Source organism: Pituophis catenifer, unplaced genomic scaffold (assembly GCF_029215685.1).
Source record: "Pituophis catenifer annectens isolate HBS135680 unplaced genomic scaffold, rPitCat1.0.hap2 SCAF_14, whole genome shotgun sequence".
Taxonomy (NCBI): Eukaryota; Metazoa; Chordata; class Lepidosauria; order Squamata; family Colubridae; genus Pituophis; species Pituophis catenifer.
Window position 1 is genome coordinate 9,955,050 of NW_027256894.1, and position 19,212 is coordinate 9,974,261.

At 41.9% G+C, this 19,212-nt stretch overlaps 1 protein-coding gene across 1 annotated transcript in view; it reads right to left on the bottom strand.

Annotated features, from left to right (window-relative positions):
* The window catches only part of ADAMTS17 (ADAM metallopeptidase with thrombospondin type 1 motif 17), a 179,507-nt gene that overhangs the window by 37,669 nt on the left and 122,626 nt on the right, over window positions 1-19,212 (bottom strand). The window contains exons 15-18 of the mRNA XM_070953589.1: window positions 14,197-14,317; window positions 11,210-11,284; window positions 4,988-5,068; window positions 1,269-1,426 (exon numbers count right to left, since the gene is read on the bottom strand). Coding sequence (XP_070809690.1) covers window positions 1,269-1,426; window positions 4,988-5,068; window positions 11,210-11,284; window positions 14,197-14,317 — 435 coding nt within the window. The remainder of the gene's footprint in view (window positions 1-1,268; window positions 1,427-4,987; window positions 5,069-11,209; window positions 11,285-14,196; window positions 14,318-19,212) is intronic.

A 19,212-nucleotide genomic window follows, 5' to 3' on the forward strand; every position in this document is an offset into this window, starting at 1 on the left:
TGCCACAGGTGGCACGTGAAGCCCTCTCTGCGGGCATGCCAGCTGTCACCCCATCCCCACTCCACAGCGCATGCACATATGCCTCCCGCCGGCTAACTGGTCTTCGGGTCTCTGTCGCACATGCGAGGGGGGTGGGTGCATGCGCAGGGGGGTGCAGGTTGGTGCAGGAAGCTTTCCAGGCCCAAAACGGGGCGCGGGAGGGGGCCTCCGCGCTCCATTTTGGGCCTGGAAAGCCTCCTGAACCAACCTGGAAGCCAAAACGGGGCACGGGGGGGGGGGGGGGGGGGAGATGCATGCGCAGGGGGTGCATGCACACATGCATGGGGGTTGTGTGCGCATGAGCGGGGATTGTGCACGGGGCGCATGCGCGGGGGGGGCGCTCGCATTGCATTTTGAGTTTTGGGGCATGTGTGCGTGCATTTGTGCACATGCACCCACGCACACTTTGGCATTCAGCACCAAAAAGGTTAACCATCACTGGTATTAGGGTTTCTTGCTGGAGCAGGAGGTTGGATTAGGAGGGACCTCCAAGTCTGTAAATTATTTGGTAAGGACTTGGCCAACCAGGAGAGCGAGACCAGGATCTTCCCGCTTCCACCACTTTATCTGGAGACATTTTCCATCTCTTTGGCATCCATGGCTTAGGACCTGGCTATTTGCGGGACCGCCTGCTACCACAAATAGCCTCCCACCGACCAGTACGCTCCCATAGAGAGGGGCTCCTCAGGGTGCCGTTGGCCAAACAATGTCGACTGGCGGCCCCCAGGGGGAGAGCCTTCTCTGTGGGGGCACCCGCCATCTGGAACAAGCTCCCCCGGAGATACGGAGGATCCCGGATCTGCACGCTTTTCGCCGTGCCATCAAAACATTTCTTTTCCAGCAGGCCGGCCTGGTCTAACCTCTCTTTTAAACTTTTAAAATTTTTTAAATTCTTCAATTTTAAATTTGTCTTATGAATTTGGGGTGTTTTAAATTTCGTTTTCCGGGCCAATTATTTAATTGTATTTTAATGCTTTTTTAACATTTGTATTATATGTATTTTATCTGGCTGTTCACCGCCCTGAGTCCTTCGGGAGTAGGGCGGTATACAAATTCAAATAATAATAATAATAATAATAATAATAATAATAATAATAATAATAATAATAATAATAATAATAATAATAAAAAACAGGTAAATCATTTTCGTAAGTATGGAAAGAAAATAAGTCAGAAGAATGCTAACATTCAGATCGCCCGAAGAATACAATGAAAAGTTAGACAATTACCAAAAGATGAAGTGGCATTTTGGTTGGTCCTTTGGCAGACATCTTCTCCCACAGACCTCGTCGTACATAACGAATGGTTGTCCCCGCTATCTGGAACTCGCCAGGAAGTTCAATTTTCCAGTCGCTATTAATGGATTTCTTACTGGAATCTTTCAAAGCTGCAAAGGATCAAATAGGCAGAGTGGTTCAGGAGAGTTCTCCTTACTCTTCGAGGCCACAAATTCAAGCGAGTCCCCTCAGCAAACGATCCATCCATCCATCTTTCTATGCGCTTCCTTGTGTTTTTAGCTGGAGCTTCTGAAGTTCTAAAGGGAGTTCATGGGAACTGCTAGTCTTCAAGCCACCTTCATCCTTAACTTTTGCCAGGCTCCAACCCCCCCCACCCCAACCCTTCCTGAATAGGAACCAACCCTCTCAACTCTTTCTCTCAACTCACATTCTTTCCAGCTCTGGATACCTCCAAAGTGTAAGGCATTTCCTGTCCAAAATAATTTGCAAAAATAAATAAATAAATCAAGCCAGGCAGCGTGGGATGAAAGTAGGTGGAAAGGAACTCGCTCAAACATCAGTTCAACACGAAGCAGCCAGGTTCATTTCCAAAGAGTGTGGGGCCAATCCAGAACAAAAAAATAAATAAAAATAAGGCATACTTCGCCTAAACTTTATGTAATTAGCTCCAGCCATCACTCCAAGGTTAAACCCAGCAGCGTTTGCACAAACCTCAGACCAGGAGTGAAATGCTCCCGGTTCGGACCGGATTGTTGAGGACACAGATACACCTCCAAGTGGCCTCAACGACTCTCTAAAAAGAATGCAAATGACCAGCTGTCTGCAAGGAGTATAAATCCTTCCATTCCACACCATCCAGTCAGAGCTGAAGAAGCTTCCTGGATGAAGAGCGAAACGTCTTCAAAGAATAACAAGGATGTCCAGTTGTCTCCTCAAAAGGCACAGTTGGGTCTTGGCACAGTTGTTAAGAGTATCTCTGCAGTTGTTAAGTTGGTAACACGGTTGTTAAGAGAATCTGACTTCCCCATTGATTTTGCTTGTCAGGAAGTCACAAAAAGTGATCACTGCACGACCCTGCAACCATCATAAATACGTCCCCATTCATCTGAAATTTGATCATATGACCATGGGGATGCTGCAAAGGTTGTACGTGTGAAAAACGGTCCCAAGCAAGGATGAAATCCAACACATTCCGACAGGTTCTGGAGAACTGGTAGCGGAAATTTGAGTAGTTTAGAGAACCGGCAAATGCCACCTCTGGCTGTTCCCAGAGTGGGGTGGGAATGGAGATTTTGCAGTATCCTTCCCCTGGAGTGGGGAGGGAATGGGGATTTTGCAGTATCCTTCCCCTGGAGTGGGATAGGAATGGAGATTTTACAATATCTTTCCCCCTGGAGTGGGGAGGGAATGGGGATTTTGCAGTATCCTTCCCCTGGAGTGGAGAGGGAATGGGGATTTTGCAGTATCCTTCCCCCAGGAGTGGGGTGGGAATGGGGATTTTGCAGTATACTTTCCCTGGAGTGGGGTGGGAATGGAGATTTTGCAATATCCTTCCCCCAGGAATGGGGTGGGAATGGGGATTTTGCAGTATGCTTCTCCTGCCACGCCCACCAAGCCATGCCCACCAAGCCACAACACACCACACCCACCAAGGCACGCCCACAGAACCGTTAGTAAAAAAAAATTGAAGAGTCACGAAACAAGTAAGTCGAGGATTGCCTGTACTGAAATATAGGTAGCAATTTTCTATTGTCATCCGGGGGAGATGGGCGGGGGGAGAAAAGCGGCCTTTCAAGGAATTCAGCTACATCTGCTTTGTAAAAATGAATCTATCAACACAAGTTAATTTGTTCTCCTTCGAAGCGAAGATCTCCTTCACAAAACGTGAAGACAGATGAGATAATTTTCATGCAACGAGGCTGATCAGATAGACGCGTGAAGCGCTAAAGGAGCTGGAAGCTTAATGCGAACAGTCAAGCTTGACAACCAGGTTAAAAACAACAACAGCAGCAACAACAACAAAAGCAGTCACGTTTCGCAACTAACATTTGATCAACAGCAGGGGTGGGTTCTAAATTTTTTTACTACTGGTTCTGTGGGCGTGGCTTATTTTGTGGGCGTGGCTTGATGGTCATATGACAATTATTTAGGATTTAGCAGAGGTACTGGTCTACCAGGCTTTTAACTGCTTGCAGAGCTGTACCAATCTACTCATGTATTTTTGCAGGCACCGGTCTACCCATTTATTTTTGCAGGCACCGGTCTACTCATTTGTTTTCTTTTAACACTGATCAGCTGTAGGGTGGCCCTTTGAAGCCTGGCGGCAAGAGTTTAAACAGATTTTTTCCCTCTAGCCATCAGCTGGGACTCAGGAGGCAGCAATAGATTGGGAGTGGGGCCAAATAACAGGTAAGAATAATGCAGGGGGTGAGGGGGCAGGGGGGCCCAGAACTGGTTCAGTGATGTCATATCATCACCGCTACCCGCTCGGCAGAACCGGGCAGAACCGGAAGGAACCCACCACTGATCAACAGGTAAGCCAAACTAGGCTGGGAATCCCTCTGTGGATATCATATGAGTAACTTTTTAAAACGTCTGTCTCCATTCTAGCCAACAATCTTTGACCAGCAGCAGCTTATCCAAATTAATCTAGTTCATAATAATTAATCCAAATTTATCCAGTTCATAGTTAAGAAAAGCGCTGATTTTTCAAAAATTCAAAAGATTTGCAAGATACCAGAGCAACGGCAGATAACTTTCTTCCTATGCTAAAGCCTAGAAAAATGGAGACATTTTAAGGCCCAAATACTTCCTGCCATACAAGTAGAAATAAAAGCAGCAGAGCAGGCAAGGCGTTTGATAATCTTGGCAGCGATCCGTTTTTTTGGAGGAGAACCTGCAAATATGTGATACTGAACATTCCTGGCAGCTTCCTGAGCGACTGTTTTTTTTTTTCCCCCAGAAAAAAAATTTCTAACCCGTGTGGATGTGAAAACGGGCTCAAAAGCAGGCAGACAACACTTAACAGAATCACCAAAGCCAAATACGTGACTAATTTCAAAAGCTAAGCAAGAGCTGAGGAAGTCAGACGCCACGGGCAGAAATGGAGAGTTGGACAAAGATCCAGAATTCTGGATTTTGCCGGCCAGATATATTCTCCGTTCACATCATAAAAGCTGACTCAAGCTGTGCCACTTCGGTTACCTCAATCTTCAGGGTTAAAACAGAAAAGCAGATAGACAACAATAAAAGGTCCATCCCAATAAAAGGTTCACCCCTGTCTCTATAACAGGGGTGAAATGCTACTGGTTCGCACCGGTTCGGGTGAACCGATTGTGGCGGTGGCTGGTAGTTTGTTGAACCAGTAGCAGCGGCAGCACGAGACTCCGCCCACCTGCCTGGATGTCGTTACTTCCTGGTTTTAACCAGGAAGTAACCAGGAGTGAAATGCTCCTGGATTGGACTGGATTCCCCGATCCGGCAGCAATCTTGGCCGGTGGTTTGGCGATCCGGTAGCAATGGCGGAGCAAAACTCAGCCCACCCGCCCAGGTGTCATTACTCCCTGGTTTTAATGAGAATCCTAGCAGTAAATGTCTTTGAGATATAAGGATGGTCAATGAAATAAACTCATCTCCAAATCCCCACTCATGTTGTTTCAATTGTTACGTTTCAACCAAATCCCTACGCTTCTCACTCTTTCTCTCTTTACCCAAAAAACTGTGGCCAGGTTTGTCCTCCATCACACGGATACGTCGAGCTCCAGCAGGGATCACGGCTGCTTCGATATAACCTACAACCAAGAAAAGGAATATATGAGCCACAGAATATCCCCAAGTAAATTCCCAGGGAAACTGACAAGTGGCCTTGGTGGCTAAGTACGCAGCCCTTACAGTTTGGAGAAAGAAATTCACCGCTCCAACACTCATTCTGAAATTTGGTGAGACGCTGGGCCACACAAATTTCAAAGATGTGAATTATGACTCCAGCGGGAGAAGGAAATGAATGTGCCCACATTTCAAATTCAGTTCCTACGTAACTAAAATTAAAAGATGCAATTAAAGTCCAGTTGGTGATATTTGGATTTCTTCGTGTGGATCAGAGCTCTGTTAAAATAATTGTCTTGCTGTTGTAACTTGTTCCATGAATAAAAACTGTTCTAAGAAAGCCCTTTAAGGATATTTCTATTTCTTTTGGCTTCCAACTAATTTGCCGGCCATTTTAATTTGTGGGAAACTTGACTCCGTTCTTCACACATATTCAATCACTGTGGCTGGCAAGCCATAATTTATGCCTTGCCTAACTATGTACCATGCCGGCCTAACCAATTGGTTGATTTAATAAAATAAATTAAAGGTAAAGGTTTCCCTCGCACATATGTGCTAGTCATTCCCAGCTCTAGGGGGCGGTACTCATCTCTGTTTCAAAGCTGAAGAGCCAGCGCTGTTCGAAGATGTCTCCATGGTCATGTGGCCAGCATGACTAAACGCCAAAGGCGCACGGAACGCTGCTACCTTCCCACCAAAGGTGGTCTCTATTTTTCTACTTGCATTTTTTATGTGCTTTCGAACTGCTAGGTTGGCAGAAGCTATGACAAGTAACAGGAGCTCACCCCATTACGTGGCACTAGGGATTCGAACCGCTGAACTTCCAACCTTGTGATCGACAAGCTCAGCATCTTAGCCACTGCGTCCCTTATTTATTTTAATATGGCTCAATAAATTATGCTTTTGCATAAGTGGCAAACTAGGACAATACCTGCTTAAGATAAGCATGAAGAGCATATGATAAAAACTGAATGAACTACATCTACTTCTCCCAAATAATTCAATGAATGCATCGTTGGGAGACTTAACAGAACAATTGGAAAGATAGAAAAAAATCTAGCTATGTGGTTGCTAGGAATTGAAAATAACTCCTATACTCAATCAATCAATCAATCATGCCCATCCCGGCTAGTCAACCTTCCCAGACCTGGTATCCTATTGTGTATCCGGAAGGGACCATATTGGAAAACTTGGATTTGGTTTCTACCAGAAGCATTTCCTATCAAGAGCAATATGATAACAGAGCATCTGTTTCAATAACCATTCCTTGTTTTTGTCTTTTTGTCTTCCCCTTATTAATCTTTCTATGTTACGATCCTCGCCCTGACTACACATTCATTTTTCATTTTCTTCTCCGTTCATTAGTTTACCCAAGAAATAGCTTAATACCGCAGAAAGGAAAACTGAAAAGAGGGTCAATAGAAAATTCAGAGTTAAGAATCTGGCGCCAACATGTTGAGTTCAGCACTGTTATGATTTCAGTGTATCTGACGATCGTCTCGCCTTTAGTGTTAACTATCGTTTTAATCGTTATTACAACCACAGTTATGTAAGTGGTCATAATCCAGGGAAACAGCTGTCTAACATACAGCTTGGGAGCAAGAATTTGGACTTGCTCTTATTCAGCATGTTCAAATTGTATCGAGCCATCACGTTCTAAGATGGCAAATTGTAGCTGGCGAATTATTTCCACGGGCCTTCAGGAATTTGAAGGGTTTATATCCCTTCTGCAGGAAGAGTCGGCATTACAGATGTTCTTTAGTATTTGAGAAATTGAGTATTCTCGTACAGTTGTTTCATTAGCAAGCAAAGTAACATCATCATGCCCTAATGATGCATTGATGATGTTACTACATAGCTTGGTAGTAAAATCTCTGCAGGAATCAACCAGCTTCGAGAACACTAAGATCCCAACAGTTCAACCCTAAGTTACATATATATTCTTTACTATTGAAAGTCTATATTGTTATACCCTGTTTCCTCAAAAATAAGACCCAACCGGAAAACAAGCCCTAGCATGATTTTTCAGGATGCTCATAATATAAGCCCTACCCCACAAAATAAGCCCCAGTTAAGATTGTCAGCCAGATGGTGCATTTAGTACTGTATTTCCCTCCCCCAAAATAAACCCTAACCAAAAAATAAGCCCTAATGCATCTTTTGGAGCAAAAATTAATATAAGACCCGGTCTTATTTTCGGGGAAACATGGTATTATTGTAGGGTCTTTTTTAGCTTTAGCTTTATTATTGTTGGAGGCCAGATGTAACTGGAGTGATATACAAACCCAGTAAAATAAATGCTTATATAAATAAAAAAAAAACAATACCGACAGACCCCAAACCAAAAATTATCATCACCGATAAGGTGACATAATATAACAAGACATAGCCAAAGGGAAGATGGTAGAAAGCTGCCTGAAAGTATACATGTCACCAATGTTAGGACAAACTTATGGACATTCTTTAAAAGTACGATTTCAAGATTTTATCCAGAAATTTAAAGAATTTTAAAAAGTAATCTTTTGTCGGATCCTCCATGGCTTCCAGCTAGACCCAGATTTATACTAAATATCCAGTGACTGAACACATCAAAGCAATACCAATATTCAGGAGAAATGAAGAAATCAATCCCAATGGGAAGAATCTTCGTCTATTTCCATATTATAAGCGAAAACCAAATGTACTTGTTCCAGGAACTGGGCAATTCTGATTTGAATAAAGAGATAGTTAACTAAATCCTGCCTATTGAAATCTTATAGACTTTCACTTAAGCACTATTTGCTTCATCTGACTTCATGGGATTTAAGTAAGTAAATGTGGATGTGCGTCTATGGAGATTCTCAGTCATCCAGGTCAGTGGTGAAATGTAAAATTTGTTACTACCAGTTCTGTGGGTGTGGTTTGGTGGAGGGGGGGAGTAATGTGACTGGGTGGGTATGGCCAACTTTTTTTTTTTACTTTTAAAAACATTTTTTCTACAACCTCTTCAGGCCGAAGAGGTTGTTAAAAAAATGCTTTCAAAAGGCTCTGACGATCCCAGCTGAGTTGCCTGATCGGCAGAGGCTTTTTTTTTCTTTTAAAAACATTTTTTCTACAACCACTTTGGCTGAAGAGGTTGTAAAAAACGCTTTTAAAAGCCTCTGATGATCCCAGCTGAGCTGCACGATCATCAGCGGCTTTTTTTTTTTACTTTTAAAAGCATTTTTTCGACCGAAGAGGTTGTAGAAAAAATGCTTTTAAAAGTAAAAAAAAAAGCCTCTGATGATCGCGTGGCTCAGCTGGGCATTGGGGGGGGGCACAGGGATTTTTGCTACCGATTCTCCGAACCACCTGCCGCCATCGCTCCCGGATTGGGCGATCCGGTCCGAACCGGGAGCATTTCACCCCTGATCCAGGTCATGGTTGTCCCAAAGGGTTTTTTTCCCCCTCAAAGGCAATTGTACTTTTTTTCGTTTTTCCTTGAAGAGGTTTCGCTTCTCATCCAAGAAGCTTCTTCAGTTCTCTTTTTCAGTTCTCAGCTTCTTGGATGAGAAGGGAAACCTCTTCAAGGGAAAACCAAAAGAGTCCAGAGTTGCCATTTGAAAAAGCACCTTTGGGACAATTAGATGTGGCGTTAACAAATTATTTACCAAATACAATGCTACGTCTTAGACTCCTGGGGTTTTGACTTTCTTTTTACCCTTATAAATTAATGGAAGTCAATTTCTCAGCATTTAGAGAAATGTGAGTCTTGATACAGTCTCTCACCCAGGGGTGCGCTTCAAAAATTTTAGCAAGGGATTCTCTGCCTGGTTGCTGGGTGGGCGTGGCCATGGTGGGTGTGGTCTAGTCAGCCTCCTGCACCATGGGGGGCGGGGGCTTTTTGCCCTCCCCGGGCTCCCGAGTCTTTTCTCAAGCCTCTGGGAGGGCAAAAACAACCTACGTAGGCTCCGGAGGCCCTCTGGAGGCCACAAACGGCCCATTTCCAGTCTTCCAGAACTTCAGATAGGCCTATTTTTTACCCTCCCCAAGGCTCCGAGTGTGCCTTGCATTTGCCTGCATCCAAAACGGGCCACATGGGGACTCCTGGGAGGTGAGGGGCGGGAGGGCAGCCAGGAGTGGGATTTGGGGGTTCTCCGAACTGCACAGAATCTTAGTTAGAGGTTCTCCCGAACCTCTACGAACCCCCAGCAGCCCATCCCTGCTCTCACCATTTGCAAGCCACCACTCCCTTAGCAGTCTGCAATTGTAGCAGGGATTCCAGAAAGATCAGTAAATTTCAATTTACTGAAATGACCACACACAAAAAAAACTCTACAGCAATTAAATTGTTCTCAACTTTCAATAGAATTTGGTTCATTCCTTTCGACGCCGATTCCAGAGAGACAGTGAAGACAACTGTGCTACAACAGAATACCAGGCTCCATTCTTTTTAGGTTCCATTCCAATCCATTGAGCTCAAAATAATTTTCAGATCGAACAATCAGGTTTCCAAAGTCCCCTGGGAACTCTTCGTTATTTGTTCATTCGTGGTATTACATGCAAGTGCACTCCATCTCAGGAACAATTCTCTCTTTTCTGGCACACAATCCTTTCTGTCTTGCCTGCGTTACATCAAGGCCTCAGGAATGCACAACTGGGCTTGAAGAGAATGGGGCGTTAAAATTATATCGCAAGGGCTCACATGAGGGGAGACACCTGAGCCGATGGGAAGAGAGCGGAGCGAAGGGGACAAAAAAGATTGCCTTTATCCCTGTGAAGGTTCACAGAGGAAGAACAGCTGGTGCTGTGCCTTCCCTGAGATATCTGGAAAGAACTAGTGAGCAATCGTTTCCTTCAGTCTTTGATACCGTCATTCCGTCTTTTTTGCCTCTAGCCATGGAGTCCTTGGAGGAAAACCATCACAAGAAAATAATAGAGTTGGAAGGGACCGTGGAGGTCTTTTAGTCCAATCTCCTACTCAGGCAGGTGACTCTATACCACTGGTAGTAAACCTTTTACTCACCAAGTGCCGAATAGATAGCTATTGCTAAGCCAGTTGGCTCTTAAGAGAATCATGCAAACTTTTTTGGGGGGGCCATGGTCGTTAAGCAACTAACTGCAACCATTAAGTGAATTATATGGTTGTTAAGCAAATCCAGCTTCCTCCATTGACTCTGCTTGCCAAAAGCCAGCTGGGAAGGTCACTAACGGGGATCACATGACCCTGGGATTATTCAACTATCGTAAATACATGCCGGGTGCCAAATTCAGTGCTCGAATTTGAGCACGTATCCATGGGAATGCTGTGGATAATCCTAGAGGAAGGTCTGGCCATAAATCAGATTTTTTTTCAGTGCCATTGTCACTTTGAAAGGTTACTAAAAGAAAAAAAAAATCATAAGTCAAGGATTTCCTGTATAGTTAACCCTACTCGTGCTAAAAGTTAGAATTATGGAGGAGCCCATTCATCAGAAAATGAATCTCCAATTGAATTCAATTGAGCTCAATAGATGGCAACAGTTATGGGAAAGGAAGTATAAACTAACAATGTCCACTGCATATAAAGAGAATCAATATAAAATGTTTTATAGATGGCATGTGCCTCCGGAAAAATTGGCAGAAACGTTTAAAGACAAATCAGCTAAACGTTGGAAATGCCATCAAATACCAGGATCTTATTATCATATGTGATGAACATGCCCAGAAGCTAGAGACTATTGGAGCAGAATTAAGACATGGTTAGAAGAAATGATCCAACAACATATTAATTTAAAACCTGAGCTGTTCCTATTGGGTATATTACCAGAGAAAATTAGTAAAGAAAATATATACTTGATTATACATATAATAACGGCAGTGAGGTAGTATTTGCATAAAGATGGAAAGAAAAGAAAATCCCTTTGGAAGGGGAAGTAATTAAGAAAATGAATGTCCAAGATGCATTTTTCCACCCCGAGAAGTCAGTGAAAAGATTCATATAAAGAAAGGACACGGACAACAAAAGAGCTTTGAAATATATCCACAGCTTCTCCTTTGAGTAGGATGCCATGTCGGCATTTCAAGTCAACCAAAGAACACAGAGGAAGACCCAACACCGAGAGAGGATCTATCTCCCAGCACCATAGAAAGCAACCGAGGCATCTTACACGAGAAACACTTGGGCACTGCCTTGGTCCTGGCCATCACACAGGTGGAAACCTTCTTACATTGACTATTGGAGACTAAGAAGAAGAAGGGGGGAAAAAGGGAATTGGCACATGTTTAGTTACACCAGCAGGGAATGTTTGCACAAGTCAGCAGTCAGCAGAAATAATCTTTCTTCAGGACAACCCAATCAGCAGCGGGAGACAATTTTCCTTGCAACAGCTCTCTGATATCTATTACAAAGCAATTCTCTTTGGGGAACTGGCTAACTTGGACACAGAACAGCAAATCTGAATTGAAACAAAACAGCCCAGTACTCTAATAGGACTTGGTGGCACCTTGACAAGAAACTCATTTCAAAATATATAAATAACCCATCGCTTCTCTACTTTTTTGGCGAAGGTCACGTGGGTTTATAAATAACCCGTTTTGTTCAAGTTCAGTTATGATTCTCAGGGTGGCTTGTTTTCCATGGGACAGCAAAACAATATGTGTGCATCAAGTTATCACATGCAACCCAAAATAGAAAAATAGTGGAAAAGGGTCAGCAATGATTGGCAATTAACATCATCAGCAGATTTTAAAAAATGAAAAGACCTGGCCCCTGTTACTTTAACTAGGGTAGCAAAGGGAACAGGCAAGTGAGGAAGGGGACAAATGATTTTAAAAAAAGAAAATAGAAATAGGCATAGGCATAGGCATAGGCATAGGCATAGGCATAGGCATAGGCATAGGCATAGGCATAGGCATAGGCATAGGCATAGAATAGAATAGAATAGAATAGAATAGAATAGAATAGAATAGAATAGAATAGAATAGAATAGAATAGAATAGAATAGAATAGAATAGGAGTGGAGTGGAGTGGAGTGGAGTGCAATGGAATGGGATAGGATAGGATAGGATAGGATAGGATAGGATAGGATAGGATAGGATAGGATAGGATAGGATAGGATAGGATAGGATAGGATAGAATAGAATAGAATTCTTTATTGGCCAAGTATGATTAAAGGTAAAGGTTCCCCTCGCACATATGTGCTAGTCGTTCCCGACTCTAGGGGGCGGTGCTCATCTCCGTTTCAAAGCTAAAGAGCCAGCGCTATCTGAAGAAGACGTCTCCGTGGTCATGTGGCCGGCATGACTAAACACCAAAGGCGCACGGAATGCTGTTACCTTCCCACCAAAGATGGTCCCTATTTTTCTACTTGCATTTTTTACCTGCTTTCGAACTGCTCGGTTGGCAGAAGCTGGGACAAGTAACGGGAGTTCACCCTGTTATGCGTCACTAGGGATTCGAACCGCTGAACTGCCAACCTTTTGATCAACAAGTTCAGTGTCTTAGCCACTGAGCCAACGCGTCCCTTTAGAGTAGAGTAGAATAGAATAGAATAGAATAGAATAGAATAGAATAGAATAGAATAGAATAGAATAGAATAGAATAGAATAGAATAGAATAGAATAGAATTCTTTATTGGCCAAGTGTGATTGGACACAAGGAATTTGTTTCCGGTGTATAATCTCTCAATGTACATACAACAATAGTGATAAACAACAAAGTTATAGTCATAAGAAGATAAGGAGATAGGGAATAGGGAAGACGAGAATAATGATGGGAATATTGCCTTTTCAGATAGTCTGACAGGGTTGTGGGGATTAGTTGTTTAGCAGAGTGATGGCATGGGGGAAAAACTGTCCTTGTGTCATAGAGAAAAAAAACGGGTTTCCTATGCCAGCCGTGGCATTAAAAATGTTCCTTCCATGTTTATGGAATTCTGTCACTCAAATCAGATAAGTTATTCCTAGATGATCTTCGCCTGCTGAAAACTGATAAAAGTGCTGACACAGAACATAGAATCATTGGGCTGGAACTGACATTGGGGGTCGTAAAGTCCAACCCTATATCCAAAGCAGGAGGCGTTATACTATCCCGGACAAATGGTTGTCTCATCTTTTCTTGCAAGTCTCCAGTGATGGAGCACCCACCACTCTCAGGGCCAAGCCGTTCCACTGATTAATTGTTCTCACTGTCAGGAAATTTCTCCTTAGTTGTAGATCTCTATCCTTACATATCCTCTAAGTTTCTATCCTTACTTCTTCTCCTGCCCTCGAGTGCTTTGGAGAGTAGCTCAACCCTCTCTTCTCTGTGATAGCCTCTAAAGTTCTAGAAGAACTTGCCTGCAATTACTGCAAGTTCAAATCTCACCAGGCTCAAGGTTGACTCAGCCTTCCATCCTTCCGAGGTAGGTAAAATGAGGACCCGGATTGTGGGGGCAATAAGCTGACTTTGTATAAAAAAGAACACCGCTTGGGGGGGCGGGGGGCAAAAGCCCTACTAAGCAGGTACATACAAAAGTATGAAGGCTATTGCTTAACGCATTGTAAGTCGCCCTGAGTCTCCGGAGAAAGGGCGGCATATAAATCGAACCAATAAATAAATAAATAAATAAATAAATAAATAAATAAATAAATAAATAAATAAATAAATAAACAAACAAACAAACAAACAAACAAACAAACAAGTCAGTCAGTCAGTCAGTCAGTCAGTCAGTCAGTCAGTCAGTCAGTCAGTAAGTTATCATATCTCCCCTAATCCTTCTCTTCGATAGGCTCTCTCAACCTTTTGTCGTATGATTCAGCCGCCAGACCCTTTATCATCTTAACGTGGTTAATTATGGCTTATCCTCATAACACGGTTATGCCAAATGCTGAATGGTGCGGTGGCCTAGAGGTGGAGCTCTCGCCTCACAATCAGTGAGTTCGATCCTAGGTAGAGGCAGATATTTCTCTCTCTGGGCACAATGAGACGACGTCTGCTGAACAAAACTCTGCACTGGTGACAGGAAAGGCATCCGGCCAGTAAACACTCTGCTAGCTCGATTCAGTTGCCCAGACTCCACCCCCCGCAAAGGATTATGGGGTCATTAAAAGAAGATGATGATGTGTTATGCCAAATTAGGATCTTCCAGTCCTCCTAAGTGCAAAAATTACTCACCCATCCCTTTCGTATGGTTGAAGTCACCTTTCACCACTTTGCAGGTTTTCCCATTTCCGTTACAAATGCCACAGTGATCTTCTTTGGCAGAGGATCCAATGATCCCATCACAGCCGATTTTCTAATGGGGATCAAGTGGGGGTGGTTTTCCCGTTATTGTCATAACAAAAAGAAATTTTTAGATATTTAATCTCCTTTAGAGATTTCTAAAGGAGGGTAAATCCTGGATACTCATTTGAAGGACAATTTCAGAAATAAAGGTAATTGTCAACTTACAACTGCTACAGATACCAGATTTTATATTCCTAAGCAAGGCGGTTAAGTGAGTCGCATATGATTTTACAACCTTTTAACCTAGTTATTAAGGAAACCACTGTGGTTCTTAAGTCATTAACCAAATCCAACTTTTCCAATTGATTTCACTTGTTGGAAGCTAGCTGGAAAGGATTTAAATAGTGATCAAATGACTATGGCACACTGCAACTGGCATACATATACATCAATTGCTAAGGGAAGGATACTGTAAAATCTCCATTCCTGCCCCATTCCAGGAGAAGTATACTGTAAAATCTCCATTCCCTCCCTAATCCAGGGGAAGGTTACTCAAAATTTCCATTTCCTCCCAATCAGCTGGGATTTGGGAGGCAGAGAATAGATGGGGGCGGGGCCAGTCAGAATTTTTACTACCGGTTCTCCAAGCTACTCAAAACACCCGCTACCGGTTCTCCAGAACTGATCAGAACCTTCTGAAACCCATCTCTGCTTCCCCTCCACTGATGATGACCTTACCCAACATTCCTATGTGGCCACAGCAGAATAACTCTGAAGAAATACAGCCTAAACAGATCAAAAGAGCCTTGGTAGTACAGTGGTCTAAAGCACTCTGTTATTAAGACCAGTTGCCTGCAATTACTGCAGGTTCGAATCTCTCCAGGCTCAAGATTGACTCAGCCTTCCATCCTTTCTAAGGTAGGTTAAATGAGGACCCAGTTTGTGGGGGCAATAAGCTGACTTTGTATAAATATACAAAAGGATGAAGGCTATTGCTTAACGCATTGTAAGCCGCCCTGAGTCTCCGGAGAAGGGCGGCATATAAATCAAATCAAATTTAAAAAAAAAAAAGTTACTTATCTGGGTTCAGGATATTCAGCACAGAATCCCGTTTCTTGTATTTTGGGATCTGCAAGCAATTTCAAACTACATGGGGCAATTCCCATTAAATGTTCTATCAGCTCAAAAGCGTGAAATCAATCAGGGCTTTTGGCTTAACTCCCCTATATTATTTTTTTAAAAAGTTATGTCATTTCTCTTGACACAGAATCTGAATTTTTACCCAAATACCAATAGGATGCTTTCAACAAAGCTTTTTAAAATTCCTCAGGGAAAGAGCCCATCCATAGCTTTGGGTGTTACTTCACTAGCACAACTGTAATTACTGCCTCATGTAAAAAAATAAAAATATGACAATGTCCTTTCATAGAGTACTATAATGCTTCCCGTATGCTCAGCCTGCCATAGCAGATTGTATATAAATATAAATATTGCCGTTGTTAAGTGTCATTCTGAAATTTGATCGTGCCAAGATGATATCACTGTAGCAAATTCTTCCAACTGTCAACACTTGTTCACACTCTAGTAATCATATAGAGCAGGGATTCTTAAACTTTTTGCTCTCAAAATCCCTTTCCATTTTTAAAAATTATAGAGGATTTCAAAAGAACTTCTGTTCTTTTTGTATAGGATCTCTCTCTCTCTTTCTCTCATCTATCTATCTATCTATCTATCTATCTATCTATCTATCTATCTATCTATCTATCTGGATGCAGTGACTCAGTGGGTAAGACACTGAGCTTGTCAATCAAAAGGTTGGCAGTTCAGCGGTTTGAATCCCTAATGGGGTGAGCTCCCGTTCCTTGTCCCAGCTTCTGCCAATCTAGCAGTTCGAAAGCACGTAAAAAATGCAAATAGAAAAATAGGGACCACCTTTGGTGGGAAGGTAGCAGTGTTCCGTGTGCCTTTGGCATTGAGTCATGCCGGCCACATGACCACGGAGACGTCTTTGGACAGCGCTGGCTCTTCAGCTTTGAAACGGAGATGAGCACCGCCCCCTAGAGTCGGGAACGACTAGCACATATGTGCGAGGGGAACCTTTACCTTTATCTATCTATCTATCTATCTATCTATCTATCTATCTATCTATCTATCTATCTATTATTATTATCTTTATTCATTAAATATGAAACTCAGTCAACTGAACATCCAAAAATGCATCACAAATACCACTGACTGGTGCTAATGGTTGATACGGGTTGCTGCCAGCATCCTAAGTATCAACCAAGTACCTTCTTAAGATGTACGATGTTCCAAGTAGCGCATTTTTTTTGCAGTTCCACTGGTGTTATTGCAGGAAGCTGCAATTTGCTGATGTATGTTATAGAATTCTTGGACATAGTACCAAGTGCTCCAATGACAATAGGTATCACTGTTACATGTTTCTATTATTATTATTATAATTGTTGTTGTTGTTGTTGTTGTTGTTGTTGTTGTTATCTTTATTATCTATCTATCTATCTATTCATCCATCTATCAACATCTCAAGAGATATTTACCATATTAAAAATTACAATTGATACCTTCAGACAATATTTATTTACTGAATCATGTAAAAATAACAATAAAAACCCATTAGATATTAACATAAATAAAATCAGTTGATGCAGAGAGGCCTACAAAAGAGCTCAGAACACAGTATAGAAATAGACATAAATTATGTAACTGAGGTAAAAATGACTGATGCAAGCAACGAGGCAAGGATTCCACTAATAAAAGAAGTTCAGTAGCCATTTGAATTAAAGTCACGGAATACGTTAATTTCTCTAACAAAAAGAGTCATTTGGCAGATGGGCATCCATACAAATTGAATGAATGAATGAATGAATGAATGAATGAATGAATGAATGAATGGATATCTGTACTTCAACAAATACTAAGCAGGAACGCAAACTAGGGAATATTTACAGTAGTGGCCAAAATTGTGGAAACCTTTTGGGAAAAGTGTATTTTTGAGGTTTGAGGGCTAATAACACCACTTTTTTTTTTTTTTTTTTTTTTGAGTTTCAAGATAATCCTATTCCACTGCTGGAATGGCCTGGAATAGCCCAGACCTTAACCCAATTGAAAATCTATGGAGCTGACTAAAGAAACTTGCTAGTCAGAAGCGACCCAGCAATAAAACCCAGATAATAGAAGCCATCATCCAATCTTGGTTTCACATTAGAACAGCTGCAGAACTAAAAGACTTGGGTCCCTCCATGGGAAGATGTTGTAAGGCTGTAATTCATGCTAACTCAATTAAGTATTAACCGACGTGCTGATAATTTTTGTATATCTCATTTTTTCTATGGTGATCATTTTTGTATATTTCGTTTTTTTCTGTGTGTTTCATTTTTCTTCTTTATACTATAACTGCTATTCTAATAACAAATCCTTCATAAAAGTTACTGCATTACATTCTTGATTCAATTATCTTTCCATTGATATATAATTTTAGGGTACTACTCCAAAAAAAAAAAAAAAGTGGTGTTATTAGCTAGTTTTAGAAAATACACTTTTCCCAAAAGATTTCCACAATTTTGGCCACTACTCTATGGAGGATCCTAGGTCCTTTGACTTCATTTTTCTTTGGCGTTCCCAACAAAAGAAATATATTCCAAAATTTGAATTTTAGATGTTTTCTGTAAATAGGCACACCTAGCTGGAAGACAGACAAAGCAGCAACTTATATCTTTTCACCTCTGAAATACTGCTTGATGGAAAAAAAGGGAATCTTCAAGACATATCCTACTAATTTCATTATCTCTTCTTGGGATGCTGGAGGAGAAAAATTAAGTTATAAGAGCAAAACTGCCAACATTGGGCAGAATTGAAAAAGTTATTTAGAGAAGTCCAATGGTTTGCCCATCCCTGGGGGAAATTTACTCTCCTGCTCTTGAGGCACTCTGCAAATTGTTTCTGAAGCTGTCCCCAGTTTCTAAAAAAATAGTTTGCTATAGGGTGGAACAGGCTAATACTTGTCAAATATGTCAGCAACCTCTTTGGGCACACAGAACTGTCTGGATAATTATTTGTACCTTGGCTATTCCTAAGTGGATGAAAATGGGAAAATTGCCAAGTGCTTATCTAATGTCAATGTTTTAAAAAAAAAAATTGGAGTGGTTTGAGAATGGGGTTTTCCTTCCTAGGGTATGAACTTCTATTTCTTTTATCCCTTCTGTTCTAACCAACCTTAGCAGGCTTCTTACAGGATAAGAACAAGAGAACACACACAATAGGGCAGAAATTTACTCGTTTTTTCCTTCAGTTTTAATATCTTCAGATGAAACATAAAGAAAACATATCTTATAGACCATTGGTCCACTTAATATTGTGAACCACATTGCTTTCTTTTGGAGGTATGCCCTCCTATCTAGAAAAAAATATAGGCAATGAAAGGTACTTGACAGCATCTAAGTAGGCTTCTGGGGGTAGAAGGAAGCAACCATATGTTATGATATAAACCATACGATGAATGATGGATGGAACTAGGTCTGTCTAGCCTATCAAAGAGGAGGACTAGGGGTGATATGATAGCTGTCTCCCTGTATTTGAGGTGCTGTCACAGAGAAGAGGGAGTTGACTTATTCTCCAAAGCTCCTGGACGCAGAACAAGAATAATAGGTAGAAGATTATCCAAGAGAGATCCAATTTAGAAGCAAGGAGAAAAGATGGGGAGACTCTAGAAAAGAGAAGAGCCACAAAGATGATTAGGGGACTGGAGGCTAAAACATATGAAGAACGGTTGCAGGAACTGGGTATGTCTAGTTTAATGAAAAGAAGGACTAGGGGAGACATGATAGCAGTCTTCCAATATCACAGGGGCTGCCACAAAGAAGAGGGAGTCAAGCTATTCTCCAAAGCACCTGAGGGCAGGACAAGAAGCAATGGGTGGAAACTAATCAAGGAGAGAAGCAACCTAGA